This window comes from Larimichthys crocea, chromosome XVIII (assembly GCF_000972845.2).
Source record: "Larimichthys crocea isolate SSNF chromosome XVIII, L_crocea_2.0, whole genome shotgun sequence".
NCBI classification, from domain to species: domain Eukaryota; kingdom Metazoa; phylum Chordata; class Actinopteri; family Sciaenidae; genus Larimichthys; species Larimichthys crocea.
Window position 1 is genome coordinate 8,822,840 of NC_040028.1, and position 16,992 is coordinate 8,839,831.

The window sequence follows — 16,992 nt, forward strand, 5'->3', positions numbered from 1 at the left end:
TGACAACATGACAATAGGCATTCTTCCTAAAAAAAACAATGTGTCTTGATGATGGCTCTGATCCTTTTTCCAGTGTAATGTTGTAGCTGCTGATAGTGTTCACAGACTTTGCGGAATTGTAACATAGCACAGAAAAATGTACAAAGTAAATGTTTGTCTGTTTAAATATCAATATGATTCATTTCAGAGAATGCCACAGAAGAAAATATTGACAGGTTAAACAAACACAAACACTGTAGAGTCTAGTAATCACTGTTAAAATAGCTCGGTACTACAAAAAAAACAGTTTTGTCGCTTAAAATGTGCAAAAAGACTTGGGACTGGGGTTTGTGTAATGAGCAGGTATAACTGCACTGTGAAACCCAGTCTGTTGCATTATTGTCTAAACTCAAAATGTTATCCAAAGCTATCCTCCTATCTCTCCTACATACATGATGTAACAATATGTCTTTTCATTGGTCAATAAGATTGTAAATGCTGATGGAAGAGACTATGCATATTCATATATAGAAAAAAAAGCCGAAATCAAGTGGCAATATGTGGTTTTCAGCGGACAGTGACAAAATGTCCAATGACACCAATGATACAGCTGAACATCTCAAATATCAGCAGCCTAACTGTGCTGTGTATTGATAAATCCATGGCGCTGTCTGTGGTGCTGACGTAGCAGATGGATCTAATTGTGCCTTTTTCTCTCAGTACCGACTTTCTTTCTTGAGCAGGTATGTGTATGGGTACGTCAGTTCCAGTTTTATTGACTGGTCTGGTTCATTTCCCAACAAATGGTGGAGGAGTTCAAACCAGCAACAGCGCAGTGACAAGCCAGCTCCTCTAAAGTAAAAAGTGGCTAAAAAGTGAGTTATAAGAAGATGTGTAATGTAGGATTTGTTGAGATTAAGCTCATCACTGCTTTTTCTACTAACTTTTACACACAGGAAACAATCTCTGTCATCAACTCTGTTAACTCAGCATCTACCTCATGGACACAGTTTAAGGGTAACCTTGGTATTTTTCAACCTGAATCATAAAATCTGAGCTGGTCAGTGGCAAAAACAACTGCTTTCAAAAGACATAATTTGACAGTACACAACTGCCCCCAAAGGTTACTTTGCAATCCCTTTGGTGACTGTAGTGCTCTCTGGTAACTTCAAATTCGAAACTTATTGTACCCATTCGTCATTTGGACACAAAGAAATATCTAAAAATGAGGTCCAGGTAAAAAACCTAAAGATCTTTTAGAATTGTAAGATTACTTCTATGTTTAAAAACAAAACAAAACAAAACAATTGTTTCAGTAATTGTCTATAAATCTTTATCTGAAACTAGGAAAGGAAATTGCTTTGAAGATGAAACCAAATTATAATAACTATAGTATATTATAGTACTAATTATTTGTATTACTTTTGTTTATTTATTTTACAAAGAAGCTCTTTATATATTTATGAACAAGGGTTACACGGCTGGTAAAGTAAAACATTCTGGCCAAATCCATTAAGATAATTCTATGTTAAAGAAAAAAGTAATGATGTAATAAAAAAAAATCCTCCTCCTCCATCCCAAACAAACAAACATGTTAATCGCCTCCTCAGTAAGAAATCCTTTAAAATTAGCTCCAAACTGATGTGTGGGAATAGGAAGTTAGACTGCACGGTGTGTAGGACACAAGATAGCAAGTGAGCAAAAAAAGTTTTTACTCGACACACTTTGGTGAAGAACTACAAAAATATATTAACTATAGTAGTATAGATTGTTTTGATATTCATATATACAAAAACAAATCTGCATACAGGAAGCAGTTTGTTATGCACAGGATGTATAGCACGGTGTCAAGCACACTGTTTTTTACGTTTTTTTAAAGGATCTCAGCAGCAAACACACAGAGGATCAATGTGTAAGATTCAGTATCTTTATAGCATTCAAATGAATGAAACAACATAATGTCAAAAATGTCCATGCATTGTGTTACAGAGATATATACTGAGATCGAAGCATGCTACGACTAGCTGTGACCCAAACTATCTTGCAACTAGTCAGTGACTCTGGCTTTTAGTCTGCCTCAATCCAACATGAGGACAAAGAAGTAGAGAGGAGAGAGAACAGAGGTGCTGCTAGCGAACAGACAGAAGCCCTGGGGAGGTGTAAAGGACAAACCCAGGGGCAGACCTGGAGCTTCTTGAGTAATAAACACCTGGAGTCACGCCAGATTCTGGTCTGATCTGAAGCCGTTTACCAGCAGGAGGAGAGCTCAAAGTTTATTTTAGAGCTCTATGATATTACTTATATTTATAGAGGATGGACAAAAAAGGAGATTGCCTGGAGAAAAGTAAGTGAGGAAGGTGAACTACCTGGTAAGCGCTGAAAATGTTATTTGATTCCACCTATCAGTTGTACTATGAACTAATTTAGCATCACCCTTATTGATCTGAACTCCGTTCGATAAACAAGCGCTTTAAAGGTTTGCTTATTTTCTTTCAGACAGACCTGACAAACTATGACTTCAGACTTTTTAAAAATCGCTGTCATACTGTTGTTATTTTGGCATCCATTTGACTCATTTATTGCAATCGGATCATTTTTTTTGCGTTGGTAAAGTACACAAATGATAACAGTCTTACCACTTGGCATTACTGTTATGAGAATTTTCCGATATATACTGAGGACATTTCAAGGTTTACAGTATGTGTGTGACCGTAAACATTCTTAAACAGTGTCATTGCATGTCATTGGGTGGCAAAACCCTGCCTGCTGTGTTTTTCAAGCACACGGCCAGGAATTACACATTGCTCCTTTAAGGGCTTGTACAGCTACAGAAACCCCACGAGGGAAAATCATGTCGGTCGGCCTCCTACATTGCTTAGAGTAAGCTACACTTTGTCATAATACTTCGGAGACTTTGTAGCACAGATTAAGGTTACAGTGGTTCCATCTCCTGGCAGTTAGCTCGGTAATATAAAAAAGATGAGAAAGTGAGGGGTCAACTCATGCTTGGCTGGATGCACTACATACTGTACTAGTGTTGTAAAGAAATATGTTCATTATTTGCCTACACTAATAACACACTACTTTCAGTGATGGAATGTATTATGTGTAAATGTATGAATGTATGTTACTGTTACTTCTATTCAACAGCTTCAGTATGCCATTTACTTTTGAGATTAAGACTTTACAGTATATATAAAAAAACATGAAGTTTATGAAATGTGATGCAGTATTATTAAAGCGACTAATACTGTATTGAACGCCGGATATTGAACACAGATTGACAACAGTAAGTAATAATACCCATTAATGTATAATCAATAATATATCACTCTTAAAAGTGCAACATCAATATTTCTATTTTTACTTAATACTTTTTTTCTTTTTTACTTATACTTACCTAACATTTTAAATCAGAACCTCTTCTTGTAATGGAGTACTTTTAAATCATGGTATTTATACTGGATCTACTAACAGTGGCACACAAGAAACAGAGACTGTGAAATATTCAGAAAAACGCTGAAATACAAACCATGAGCATCAGCACATGGACTGCATCACCTAGCTATGTGATCAATAACCTCCATCAAATGGCAATAGGAAAACGCTTAACTTGACCAAACTTAAGTTTCTGTCAAGGTGATATTAGTAGTCATCTGGCTGTTTATCATTGGCTGGTGGCCAAGAATCTGCCTCTTCCCTTGAGCATTTTAAATAGCTGCAGCTGGGTATATTAGCGATGAAATGGGTCTTGTGTACAGCTCGGGGACCTGCCATGACCATGTGCTAAACTGGGCATCCTAATGAAATAAAAAGGCTGTATGTAACATTGAGTTACCTGTAAAGGCTAGAGCTGTCCCCAGTGACATAGAATAATGAATTTAATGTGTTTTGGCTGTATGAGAAAATGTATTTCTCTCATATTCCCACAGCAACACAAGGATGGAGAGAAGGAGAGAAAGATGGGAGGAAAGAACAAAGAAATAGAAGAACAAATATGTGGAAACAGGAAATAGGAGAGAGAGAGAGAGAGAGAGAGAGAGAGAGAGAGAGAGAGAGAGAGAGAGAGAGGGTGGGGACAAACAACCAATAGAAAAAAGGGGAAATAGAATAGTCAAGGGAGGACAAGAGGAGGTAGAAACCAGAAAACACAGTGTTTGCAAATCACAAATTAAAAGCATAAGCGTTCCACACACCAAAGCATGTCCCTGAGGAAATATGAGCCTTTCAGCATAAAAACATTATTCGAAGCAAGTAGATAGGTAGTGACAACCTCTCCTTGGCCTCCCGCCCTCATTTACAGCGGCAGTTAAGGATGTAAACATAAAAATACTAGAGGAACACTAACTGTAATGTCATTCTGACTTAAGTTTGCCTGTCTTTGTCTACCAACTGCACCACAGGCTACACAATAACGACAGGAAGGATTGTGTACTTAAAGTATGCAAACGTTAACACCCAAAGCCCCGCAATCCTTTAAATTGGTTTTAACAGTAGCAGATATATATTTATCATCCCCATAAAACCAAAGTATACCATTTGTCATTTGGAAAATACAATCTTAGACAGGAAGAATTTGTATTTCGGTAAAAGCGATACAACATCAAGTATAATTCAAATACTCACCACCCTGATCAGTGCTCACAGTGATGATGGCCACCTGGCGAGGGAAGGAACTCATGTCTGACACGCCATTGAGGGACTCAATCTCAAACGTGTAATTGGCGTGTGCTGAGAAGTCCATCACAGTCACTGTGGCGTTGGTCAGGCCTAATGGTCGTGGCAGGAAACGAAGATCTTCCTCACAGAGCTGGCACTGGTCGGATTTGGGGCCACAGCGTTTGCACTGGACATTGTAGGTGAGATCGCGGCGGCCCCCAGTGTCGCTGGGTGGTGACCACTCCAGCATCAGACAAGTGTCATTCAGGTTAAACATTAAGTTGCGGGGAGGAGATGGAGGGCCTGTCAGTAGAAGAAAAGAAAAAAAGAAATACAGAATATAAAAAAATAAAGAAAATCATTTAGGTACTTTAGCTGATATTATATAAAGAAGATATGCTGTTAGCTTTGTTTGATGACCTAAGGTTACAGGCGTAGAAATATCAAACGGTGCTAATCTATGTTTTCAGTGATACTCAATTAAAAATAAAGGCAGCAGCAGTAATTTCTTCTCTTCTCATAGTTGCATTTAAAAGATTAATAGGTGTTTTTTGACCCAAATGAAGCTGTATCAAAAGTTTCTTTCTTTCATGTACTGCCTTTATTCCTCTTTATACAGATACTTTTTGATCATCTATCACTTCTGCTTTCCCATGTTGTCAAAGGCTTCACATTCACATTTCAGACATCACCACATCAGTCTAATGATCTTTCAGCCTGTGTTCTTTGAGCCAGTCAGTTCTTTAAATGCCAATGAAATTCTGGCATCTTTCAGACCAACCTACTACCTCCCTGTTGCCCCCCTTTACCCACCCAATTTTCCGGCCACTGATAATTAAATGCAATTAAATTACTAATACTAATAACAAGCAAACAGGCAGGTTTATAACACTATCAAAGATATAGAAATGTACATTTTTGTAGAAGCTCAGAAAAGCTGAAATTCTCAATAATTTACACTTAATGTTGTCTGTTCATATATTGGAGCCTGAAGGTCCCAGTGGAGGTTGTTGCTGTTCCAAAGGTTAATGCTTTGGTAGAGAGCTAGTTAGAGCCATCCTCAGCAATTGGATTAAATTCCAACAAGTAGCTATTATCATGTTGAATTTCGCACATTTATATGAAAACTAATTTCATAAAAATCGTCTCAGAATTAAAAAGGTTAGTCGATTTTGCAGTAAAGTTTGCATCTCTCATACTATGTACCAGCAGATCTTTACGTCCCCAATCTGGTGATCACACAGACGCAAACAGTGACCAATGAGTTATCTATATTCCTTTATCTTAGCTCAACCTGTGGTAAGCGTCACATGACCATGGTATTGCGATCATATAGTTCTTGTCACAGCCCCACATTTAATTTAATCAATAATTTCAGCACATGTACTGGAAAGACACAGGGCCCAAAATTGACCCGAGGTACACCACAGCTAAGACTGAATTCTGAATACTCTGCTCAAATATCAACATGCGTCCTCACAAATCGATACCTGTATTACACACAGGTACAAAATTAGTGTTGAAAAATCAAATATTACTGCTGTACCACAAAACTCTTCTAATATATTCTTCTCCAGGGCAGTATACACTCTAAGTTATTTCACCTCCCTCCTATTTCACTTCGTTGAGGTATTTTTGTGCTCTATGGATGTGTGTGTGTGTGTGTTTGTGTGTCATGATAAGCATTGTGCTATAGCAGGCAGCCAGCTGTCAACAGGGTGGAGTTAAAAGGCCTGAGGGATTTGAACACTCCCATCCTGCCAAGCTCACTGTCTGCCTAGACAATGGGATATTTCCCTCTCCTTCACCATCCCTCCATCCCTCTTCCTCCCTACCTTTGCAGAAAAAAATCTCGGCAGACAGGAAAGCTCCTCCTACTCCTCCTCCTCCACTTCTGTCAGCGTATGTCCATTCTCTCTCTCTTTATCTCCTCCTGCCTCTATCGGCCATTATCTCACCTCCTCTATTCTCTCCATCGAGGAGAATCCACCCACCTCCCCTCCTGCAGAGCAACCCCACTGCCATCAATCAACTTCTATTCTCCTCTAGGGTGAGATTGGTATCAGCACCCTCCTCCCATTCTCTCTTCACTGTCTTCTCCATCCAGCCTTTACACTTTCTCTCCACCTTTATCTCTCCTCCTGTGACATCCTCTCTTTCTTGCTCTCTTGCTTTGTCTTCCTCTCAGGCCCTTTAATCTCCATCTTTTTTTCTTCTTTTTTTTTTAACTTACAGATTGCAAATTGTTTATTCTCTGGCCTACAAGCTACTGATTAAAATGCATTATGTGGGTAAACACAGAACTCACAGCTCATTAGAAAATAGAAAAGAAAAGATGTGGTAGTCTTCTTATTTTGCTGGGTTGTAATACTCCTTCAAGCCTTCATGCACAGTGTATACCTGTGAGAAAAGTTGACCTTTGAATATGCTTTTGCCTGGAGATTTAGTTAAACCGCAAACAACTGTTGAAGAGCCCTCAAACAAGGCACTAAAAACAGTGTTGTGTGTCGGGACCTGTGTCTATTTGTCTAAATTGTGCATTGATGTCCATATTTTTCATATTTTACTTTAAATGAATCTCCAAAATCTAATGTTCACACAAAGATAAATTACCCAGCCATATTCACAGTAGTTGTGACTCTTTGCTGGTGTTATTATATGATATATTATATGTAAACACTATTAGTTTCAAAAGGCAGACTGTTTATTGGTCTAATGTCTTCATATTTCAAAGAAGAAGCTTCAGATCTTGAAATAAAACATATATTTTTTTCATTGCATTGTTTTTGTTGCTGGCATATCTAAGCCTGTTTGATTCGCACTGTGTTTTTAATTTAAGATTTGTTGTAGCTGGAAAAGCCCGAAGGCTGCATTTCTATATGCGTAAGTAAAGCATTGCATCATTTGAGTCTAAACTTAGTGATGAAAACATTATACAAAGAAGAAAAAAAACAACCTTCCTGAAGATTTCCTCTGCAAACAATGCATCATGCAGGCAACTGAACTGTAAACTCACAGCTTCTTCACAATGACTTGGCTTTGTCTCGCAGTAAAAGACAAATACACTCTTTCACCCTGTGGAGCTCTCAGACTAGGCCCCCGTCTATCTCAGTGACAGCTAAATGGCTTTTTAATTAAAGGAGAATTAGTCCGGTTAAACTGTAATTTAATGCAAATATGAAGTTGTAATGACAGTCAGTGAATCATCATTGAAGATGAGGCAGCTGAACAAAAGCAATGTAATTCATCCACAGAGTCTCTAATGTACAGTTTCACACCAGATAAGTCCTGGAGACGAGAGTGAATTTACAGCTGCAGCAAATTCTGAGAGACCACTGGAGTAAGCCACCGCCTCTAGAGACAAAGCAGTAACTTATCCAGACTGTCAGGCAAGCACAAGTATAGAAATCTCATGTGAATTCACAATTAAAATTGCAGTGAATGTTCTCCCATGACTCTGATCACATCAAGAAAGATGACTTAAAGTGTGTTTAATGAGTAATAGGTAATAAGTAAGGATCAAGGCCTGTCTGCATGGTATACTTACGTGTACACGCCATAGTTGGAGGATCTTTCTCAGCTCTGAAGTAGCCTTTCTCACAGCGGCAGATGTCAGCCCCTTCTATGTAGCTGAAACTATGTGGAGGGCACTTTGAACACTTGATGTTTCCAGCATATGCCTTGTAGAAGCCTGGGTGGCATGCTGAGGGTGACAAAAGGACAATATGACAGGATATGAGAGCAAAGCCAGGTAAGGTAAAAATATCACATGCAAACATTACATACAGTAATATCATAATGTTTGCCAATGCATGAAGACCCAAGGAGCACATCCATAGCAGCCATGTCTGTAACATCAAGAGGAATTGGTGTCACCTGGTGTCTCTCAATCACCCTGAACTTTATTTTATATTTCAGAGCATTTAAGACTCAAACAGATTAATGAAAATCAGGTTTTCTTTCAAATATGGAAATTGATGCAGAAAGGTTCACTGACATATAATGAGACCATCTGCTCTGGATTTGGGAACTTTTCAAAAAGTGTTAAAAGTATGATTTGGGGTATAACTGACAGACAATATTTGTGACTTTTTTGTTAATACAAATTATTTTATCCAAGAATTAATTACTTATTCCTCCACTGGAATCAAAACGCTTCAATCCATCAATTTGTTAGGGTTACTCCTAAAGAGATATTGAAAATATATATTTCTGGTGTGTAACTCTTAATAATGTTAATGTGGAAATGTGATAACACAAAAGAAACAGATTCTGTGTTACACCTGTCTGGGGGTGTTTTTACAGTTGTTAGAACCTCTTAATTCACACTCTCTCTCAAACATACCTGACAAGGGAAACCAAAGGGACTAAATACCCACATGATGACGAGATGATGATGAGACACAAGTGACAACTAATCAGACAATCAAAAGTGGTGGGAAATGTAACAAAGACAGGAAGCGAAGCCACAGACAGAGTGGAAATGAAAACAGGAAACACTAAACAAGACACTTAAAGTCATGACAGTAACTGTCACAGTTTCACCTCTGCGGTAGTTCACCTGTTGATTCATATAAAAATTCAGTTTGACTTTGCCGAGGGACAGATTTATAAATCAACAGAAGAGTTTCACTTAGAAAGAGAGCATGGGAAGATAAGACCATGTTTTTTTTTTTTTGTTTTTCATTTTTTAATTTCAAATCTGTGAAAGATCATTGAGTCAGTGGAATATGACAAGTTGCATAAAACACAATGCTTGCAGAATTTTGAACAGAACTGTTATTGTTGCTAATAGAAACGCCTGTGCTATTCGCAGTATGACAAATCTGTCATGAAAAAACTTAAGGTGTGAGTGATAAATGGTGTAAATTATATTTAAAATCCATATGAATTATATCTAATGAGATCTGTCACACTGTGAATGAGAACAGGGCTAATCAGTAAAAGTGAAAATACCTGTGTAGGTGGACCATAAGCATGTCAAAAGCTCTACTGTACATAAAACAATTTAAACATAATACACATTTAAACTGGAAGAAGGGACCCTAATTAAAACCATAAAAAATCATAGTGTGGCTCATCCATCACCAGGATCATGTAGTGTGATAAACCAACACTACAATTTTTCTGCAGTCCACAAAAAGCAGACAGTAAAAGTGATTGTGCCTCACAGATCTGAATGAAGACAAAACATATGGAAGTATTTTGTAGAATAACCACAGTTATGTTGCAAAGAAGACACACTGCTCTGGCATTAGCAAGGCAAGCACTACTACATAAAAGTGTAATAATGGAAGCATCCAAAGTTAGACACAGCAATATCGTCAGGTCAGTGGATGTTACCATTAAATGTAAGATAGCCTAACTGAGGCTTAAATTATGGAGATCATTTCCAATAGGTCTTTTTCAAAGAAGATGTCTTGACATCTCGCAGTAGGAAAGGAACAGGTGTAAATAATTAACATTTATAAATGGTGAAATTCCATTTAGCTGTTTCAGGTTCTTGGCATTGTTCATGGTTTACTGCACTGGCTTACTGCGAGGACACTTGAACACAATGAAGCCGTCGCTAATTAGTAACGGTTATGTTTTTCATATTATATCATTATGTCAAAATGTCTGTTGTGAAAAAGATCTGTCATAGCACTGAATAACATTTCAGTCATCATTAAAGCAGAGTAAATAAAACCGTGTTAAAATAAATGCACAAACAAGTTTGAAGAAACATGAGTTTTTTTTAGGTTTAAAAAAAAATAAATCTTTTTTCTATTTATTTTAGAAAGACTGCGTAAAACTGTAAATCCCTGTACTCTTCCTGAACACAGAGAGGGATTTTAAACACCTTGGTTTGGTGCATGGAAAATTCATCCAAAATGACTGTTTTTGTTCTAATCCAGTACTAACTGCTGAACTTATTCCAGCAGCCCTGTGTACAAAAGCGTGTAATGAAGAGGCTTTCTGTTGGCTACACATTCACACCAAACACATGCATTACTATCAAACAAGTTTGATGCATTAAAATTCACAGAATGAATAGAGAAAGTTGGCCAAGAATGCATGCATTGCAAGTTTTGTACCACCATAGCATAAAAATGTGTCCTAGGCTAAAGGACATAGGAAAGGAAGCACTGAAATTCCTTTTTCTGAATAGCTTTTTCAAAATAAAGTGAAGTGGCAGCTCCAGTATGAACAGTTTTTTGAAAAAAACTATGAAACTAGACTGCATTATAAGCTTACAAGAGTTTACAAAAGTCGACACTAAAGGGACTGCGACTGGCTTTTAATGTCATTTTCTCAACCTCCAGAGCACTTCCGTGTCACAGAGATGCGCAAAAGTCTCCTGCCTGGTAAGATTTCCATTGCTGCCGGTTGTCACCGAGCACATCGATTTAACAAGGTAACACAAGCTGAGCCATTTGAAGGGATTCACCTTGAAGCACTGAGTGCCTTTGTGTGTCTCCATTGCTGCCTGTGATAAATGGAGCTGTAGAGAGGACAAGGGAGCGCCCGAAAACACGACTGCTCTGATCAAATGGGGACAATTAGGACAGAGGCAAAGAGGTTAAGACACACACACACACACACACACACACACACACACACTGAAACACACACAGCACAAGCCCACGTGAGATTTTTTATGTTGTTTATCTGTATGAGGATAGTTTGTTGAAGTTTGTTAAATAACACATTTATTGTGTCAATGTCCAATATTGCACAGTTTAATCAGACTGTATAAGAAGACAGTCTTTTATTCTGTGTCTCATGAGACTTTAATTTGAAAATATTCAAAATGATACTGGCCTTCAAATCGTGGCACACACATGCATGCAGCCCCCCCCCGACACACACACTCATCTGTATCAGTATGATAAGTGGCACCCCCTATGGCGTGCCAAGGCTGCCTCCATCATTAACCTCTGATACCGGCATGTCCTTGAGTCAAAAACCGTCAGTCAACTCCCCCCACCCCACTGGACCCTGTTTTAGACTCTGTCAACCTAATGATGCCTCTGTCTGACCTTCGCTGAACTGAGGGGATGTTCCTTTTTCAAACCTCGCAGTGTCCTACCGCAATCTGTCTGGCCAGGCTCTGTTCCAAGGCCACACTGGTGTTGTACATTGGCTGACCATGCATCACCCGAGGATGGACACACACATGTTGGCAAGGAGGTTAGAGCACACATGTTGGTATATGCGCGCGCACACACACACGCACACGCACACACACCAGTGACACATGGCAATGGCACTGACAAACAGTACACTGAACTGAACCTGACAGACTGTCAAATGTGAATAAAGCCTCATGATTTTTGACTGGAAAAAAAAAGACAAGCATGGCCTTAAAGTTTTGACCGCTGATCCATCAGGGACAGCGATTTTCTCCTCATATAAAATCATGCAGAGCGTATATGTACTAAATGATTACTGCTGAACTATAAACCTCTATTATTTCCCTTGCTACAACATCTGATCCATACAGATGAAAAAGACTTGGTGTTGGATAGAGTTTGCACGTTAGGCTGCTGATGGTCTGGTGACTAGTGAGTATGAGAAAACAAAAGAGTACGGTGGAAGGAGGCAGCAGGGTGAGACTGAACGTGTGTGTGTGTGTGTGCTATTGTCATGAATCCCCTTTGTAACGGTTTCATCGGCTCAAGGGTCATAGACATTTCACAACACATGTAAAAAATGATTAAAAGTTAGGAAACCATTTTCTGTGAAGTCCACATAGAGACTGAACGTACTTACAGGAAACATAGGTTACGTTAGAGGAACAGCTGTACAAATATGCATGGATACTGTATGTTTTCTTTAGATTAGGTACATTTACAAACAACACAGTTGATCATATTCACTCAACTCATTTAGAAGGTAAACATGTAATAATACTGAAGAGAGAGCTCCTGTCTGTATCAAGAGAACATATTGTACTATACGATTGTCTGTCAGACAGAAGCATGATATGACAATCATTCTGTTTATTGATCCTGTGTGTGTGAGTGTGAATACTGACTTCAGAGAGACATGTACTATATACAGTATATGCCGTACATATACTGTATATGAGGCAAGTAGAGCTGAGAGGGAGATGAGCGTGTCATGACCCACTGGCCTTTGGGGCGCTGCTCTAACTCTCGGCCCTTCACCCCAAGGTTAATGAGATCTGAATGTCATCCAGAACATCTTCAAGCCGAGCCGTGGGCCCTGAGACCCAGAGGCAGCTGACTGGTTGGTGAGACCTGCTACTTCATATTCAATAGACTGAACAACACCAGAGCAACTGGCAGGCTGATGACGTATGGGGAGTAGACCTGTCTATCTGACTCTGTCTGTCTATGCTGTACTGAATGATCATCTGATTGAACTACTACTCTCTGGTAAAGAGAGGCAAGCTGGACTTTTTCTTTTAAGTAATTTTGTGATTTCACCTCCTGGTTTTATTGTTTTTCAGATATTTGAACAGATTGGCAACAGTACAGAAAACTATATGAAACATTCCTGATCCTGCCTCAAGGCAGGTGATGGCCACAATTGATTTACCTTCTATTGAAAAACTGTCAGCCCAGTAGCCCAAGTAATTACGTCCACAATGGACGATTGTACATGCCATGATTTGTTTCAATGTCAGTGTTCAAAGCTAGTGCAGAAACACATATAAACACATACAGACATATACCATATCATACCAAACCATACCATACAACGTTCCACTTATCTACCAGAAGCACCATCTTTCCCTGTCCATACACCATAGAAAGATACATGTGTAGATATAATAGAGAACAATTTGGAAATCATTTGAATTGCATGTATTGAAGATGAGGTTTTGCAAAATTGTCCAATAATTGTCGACAATCCATCTAAGAAATGTTTCGGCTGTATAATAAACATAAATTCCTCATTCAGTCAAGCATCAGCACTATTTTAGACCCAACCCTCACCTCTCACTGTGCAATCACTGCTCTTTACATGTATGTATTCACCACATCAGGTTCTGAATGATGTTTAAGCATAAAAACATTTAAAAAAAAAACATGCTTAACATAACAGACAAAGCCCATCATTCCTCATCTCCCTCTAACCCCCTTTTGTAATCATTACACCTTGTTTCATGCAATCAGACTCTATCAATCCTAAATCAGTGGATGTTTTCCAGACTTAAATCTTGCAGTGAAAACTGAGCTCATTTAGTGTAGTTTGGTAGTTTTTGTGTCCTAGAAAAGACCTAAATGTTGGAATTTAATATTTGCATAATATTGCACCTATCAATGACAATCTGCATATCTATATCTCTGTGTGTACATTGTGTAAGTCTTTGACTCTTTGCAGTGTATAGCCGATGATGGTGGGTTCCTCTCCCGGTGGTCAGCGAAGAAGAACAATTCCAAGAGGAGCACAATTCTGCAGCATTTACTTGCAGAACCACATCAACAAATGTTGCAGAATAGTTCAGCTCTTGAAATCAAAGGCAGCGTGGTGAAGCGGCGATGCAAAAGATGAGAGATCATTGCAGAGATGGTGGCGTTATAGGCGAATTGCAGCCTGAAACTTATTGCATATGGGGGGAAAATAATGGAAAACATGCTCTATTTTCTGTTTCATTCCACACAAATATTACACTCCTCAGTGTCCCTTCTATGAAAACTATAAAACAATAAAAAAAAAAGCCTTATTGCTTTTTCTCTGTGCTGACACAGTATACATCTTGTCCACACATATCTTGCATATTAGCACTATGGTAGTGCTTACCCCATTTCTTCCCCCATACATAATATCATCATACTTCACCAGTGGAAAATTACAACCCCATTTTCCTTGCTCATGCGACTTGATATGGTTCACTTCCAAACAAAACAAAAAACCTGCCAAAACCAGTGAGATAAACATTATTGAGTTCTCTTACGTCTGTGAGCCAACATCACTAGTCTGTGTTCTCACATACAAGTACACCGCTTCTAGCTTGTAATTCGATATGCAGTATCTACTATCACTCGAGATAATTAGAAGTCACACCTCTTCTTCTGCTTGTCTTAAAAAAAAACAGCAACAGCATCATGTAAACGGGAACAAACTCTCAAAATGAGAAGCCGTCCTCTCTCTTCTCTGTGTCACTCTGTCTCTCTCACTCATCAGCCATCCTCCCTCTCTTCATTAGCTGAAAGCAGCAATTGCTATCTCTGATTTGCACTTGAGGATTACTGGGCATCTCAAACACATCTCTGCTGAAGTGTAGAGAATAGTGTTTGCTCAATTAGCGGCAGAAGGTTACAGAGCGGGGAAAAGCAGGCTTCCTCATGTGACAGCTGTAAAATAATGTTAAAAATAAAAGTATCTTAAAAAAAAAAATTCTTTTCTTATGCAGAAGCATCAACATTATAATTATCAATTGCCATCATTTTCTTGAAAACTTGTGTTAAAGGTTTGCCAAGATCCCTTTTATAATTTAATCTGTGATATTTCTCTATGTAATATATTCATGGCATATTTGTTTTGTTTGAACACCTTCTCTATTCTGTATCATACATTGTGTATGTGTCAATCATGCATATGACTTTCTCTTCAATTTGAAATGATCTTAAACAAATAAAAATGTACCTGACCTTATATACCTTCTACACGTTTGCATGGCCTCAACAGTGTCCTCAACCTGCTATCTATTCTAAAGGCTTTTGCTTTCAACCCAGTGGTTGTTACAACCTTGTATTCTCCTACTTGCTTCCTGACTTTAATATCAATCATGGCATTTATGGATCATTGAGTCTGATGGCTTTGCAAAGCAGCGTGTTTACTAGCAAAGGGCTAACTTGGACACAGTAGTGATAAAGAGAAAGGAGAGGTTGTGTGAATTTAGATTTTCTTCACTTTCTTTGAATACATTTAATGCCATAATTGAAAATCATTTACTATTTGTGGTTACTTTGTTCCTTTATGAAGCCTCTTGCCACAGTTATTTGAACTTCATCTATTGCATTGATTTTTGTCCAGTTTAATTAGACTGGTATTTTGTAGCAGGGAGGTTTATAGCATTTAATAAATCTTTGATAAGATACAATTACTGGAGATTCATTACTGGTGATCACAAGTAATAGAGTTAATACGCTCCTTTAATGCAGGACATTTTTGTTGGTAGAAAAAAAACAATACTATTAACAAAGATAATCAGAGATAACTATCTCTTCCATTGACAACATGAAGACTGGGGATTTGAATCACTTAAACTTAGAGCTCTCCAGCACCTGGAAATCACTGCTTAATAAACTTTATCTAACATCTCAAATAGTTCAACAGGATGATGTTTTGTGAAATGCTTTGACTGTCATGTTGACACCTGCCCTTTCTTCTTCTCAATACTCTTGAATCTCTTTCCAGACCCTCCATTCTTGATCTGTTAACCCTCTTGGGTTTTTAACTGCTAACAGTCACCTCGCTTATTGCTTATCCCCTCATCAAGCCACAGCACTGTTTAGTTTTCTCATTAAAGGTACCTTCAAGTTTCCTTGTAAACAACGGAAAGTTAGTAATTGGGTTATTACTCAGCAAAACACATTACACCTATCCTTGAGGTGGTATATATATATATATATATATATTAACCTGCATGCCAGACTATGTAAGGGTAGCTGAAGTACCCAGAGAGAACCCACACAGACATGAGGAGAACATGCAAACTCCACATAGAAAAGCTTTTAGCCGCCGTTTGAACCAGGAGCTTTCTTGCTGCCCCTTGTCAGAAGCCAGTTTCCATTATTGTGAATTTTAGGACAAACAGCCCATCAAATGACACGTGTCAAATTATCACCATTATTACCATCCTAACAAAAAAAGCTGTCACATATTAACACTGGACTGGACAAGTATGAATGGCCTTGTACATTTCTTCACCCCAGGAAGAAAATAAATATTTTTTCTAGCATGAGTGGTTGTATTCATGTTGGCATCCAGCTTTGTAAAATGTACTTTTACACTGAATATTGATATTTTTAAAGGATAAATGTGAACGGAGAACAAAGACAGACACATTAGGCAACCAAGTAATGAGATGAAGAGGAAAATGCCAAAGAAATCAAGAGAGTAAGAGCGAGTCTTCACCAAAGAGAGTGCTGGATTGGCTCATTCTGGGGCAGCCATCGCTTATATATCAGTGACATTATTGGAGACAAAGATCTTTTTATGGACTTAGCAGAGGTCAGCCTCACTGATCCCTTTATGGCAATGTTTATAGCAGCATATAAAGAGTCTTGTGCCAAATGAACTAACAGAGTAGTAAACTTCCTAAAAGACATCCGTTAACTCTGAGAGAGAGCAGAGTTCCTATCTAAATCTTACTTTGGAGACAAAACGGTGGTC

General features: G+C 38.4%; 1 protein-coding gene across 1 annotated transcript in view; it reads right to left on the bottom strand.

Annotated features, from left to right (window-relative positions):
- The window catches only part of epha6 (eph receptor A6), a 175,820-nt gene that overhangs the window by 85,294 nt on the left and 73,534 nt on the right, over positions 1-16,992 (bottom strand). Inside the window, exons 4-5 of the mRNA XM_019277534.2 lie at positions 8,186-8,341; positions 4,606-4,941 (exon numbers count right to left, since the gene is read on the bottom strand). Coding sequence (XP_019133079.2) covers positions 4,606-4,941; positions 8,186-8,341 — 492 coding nt within the window. The remainder of the gene's footprint in view (positions 1-4,605; positions 4,942-8,185; positions 8,342-16,992) is intronic.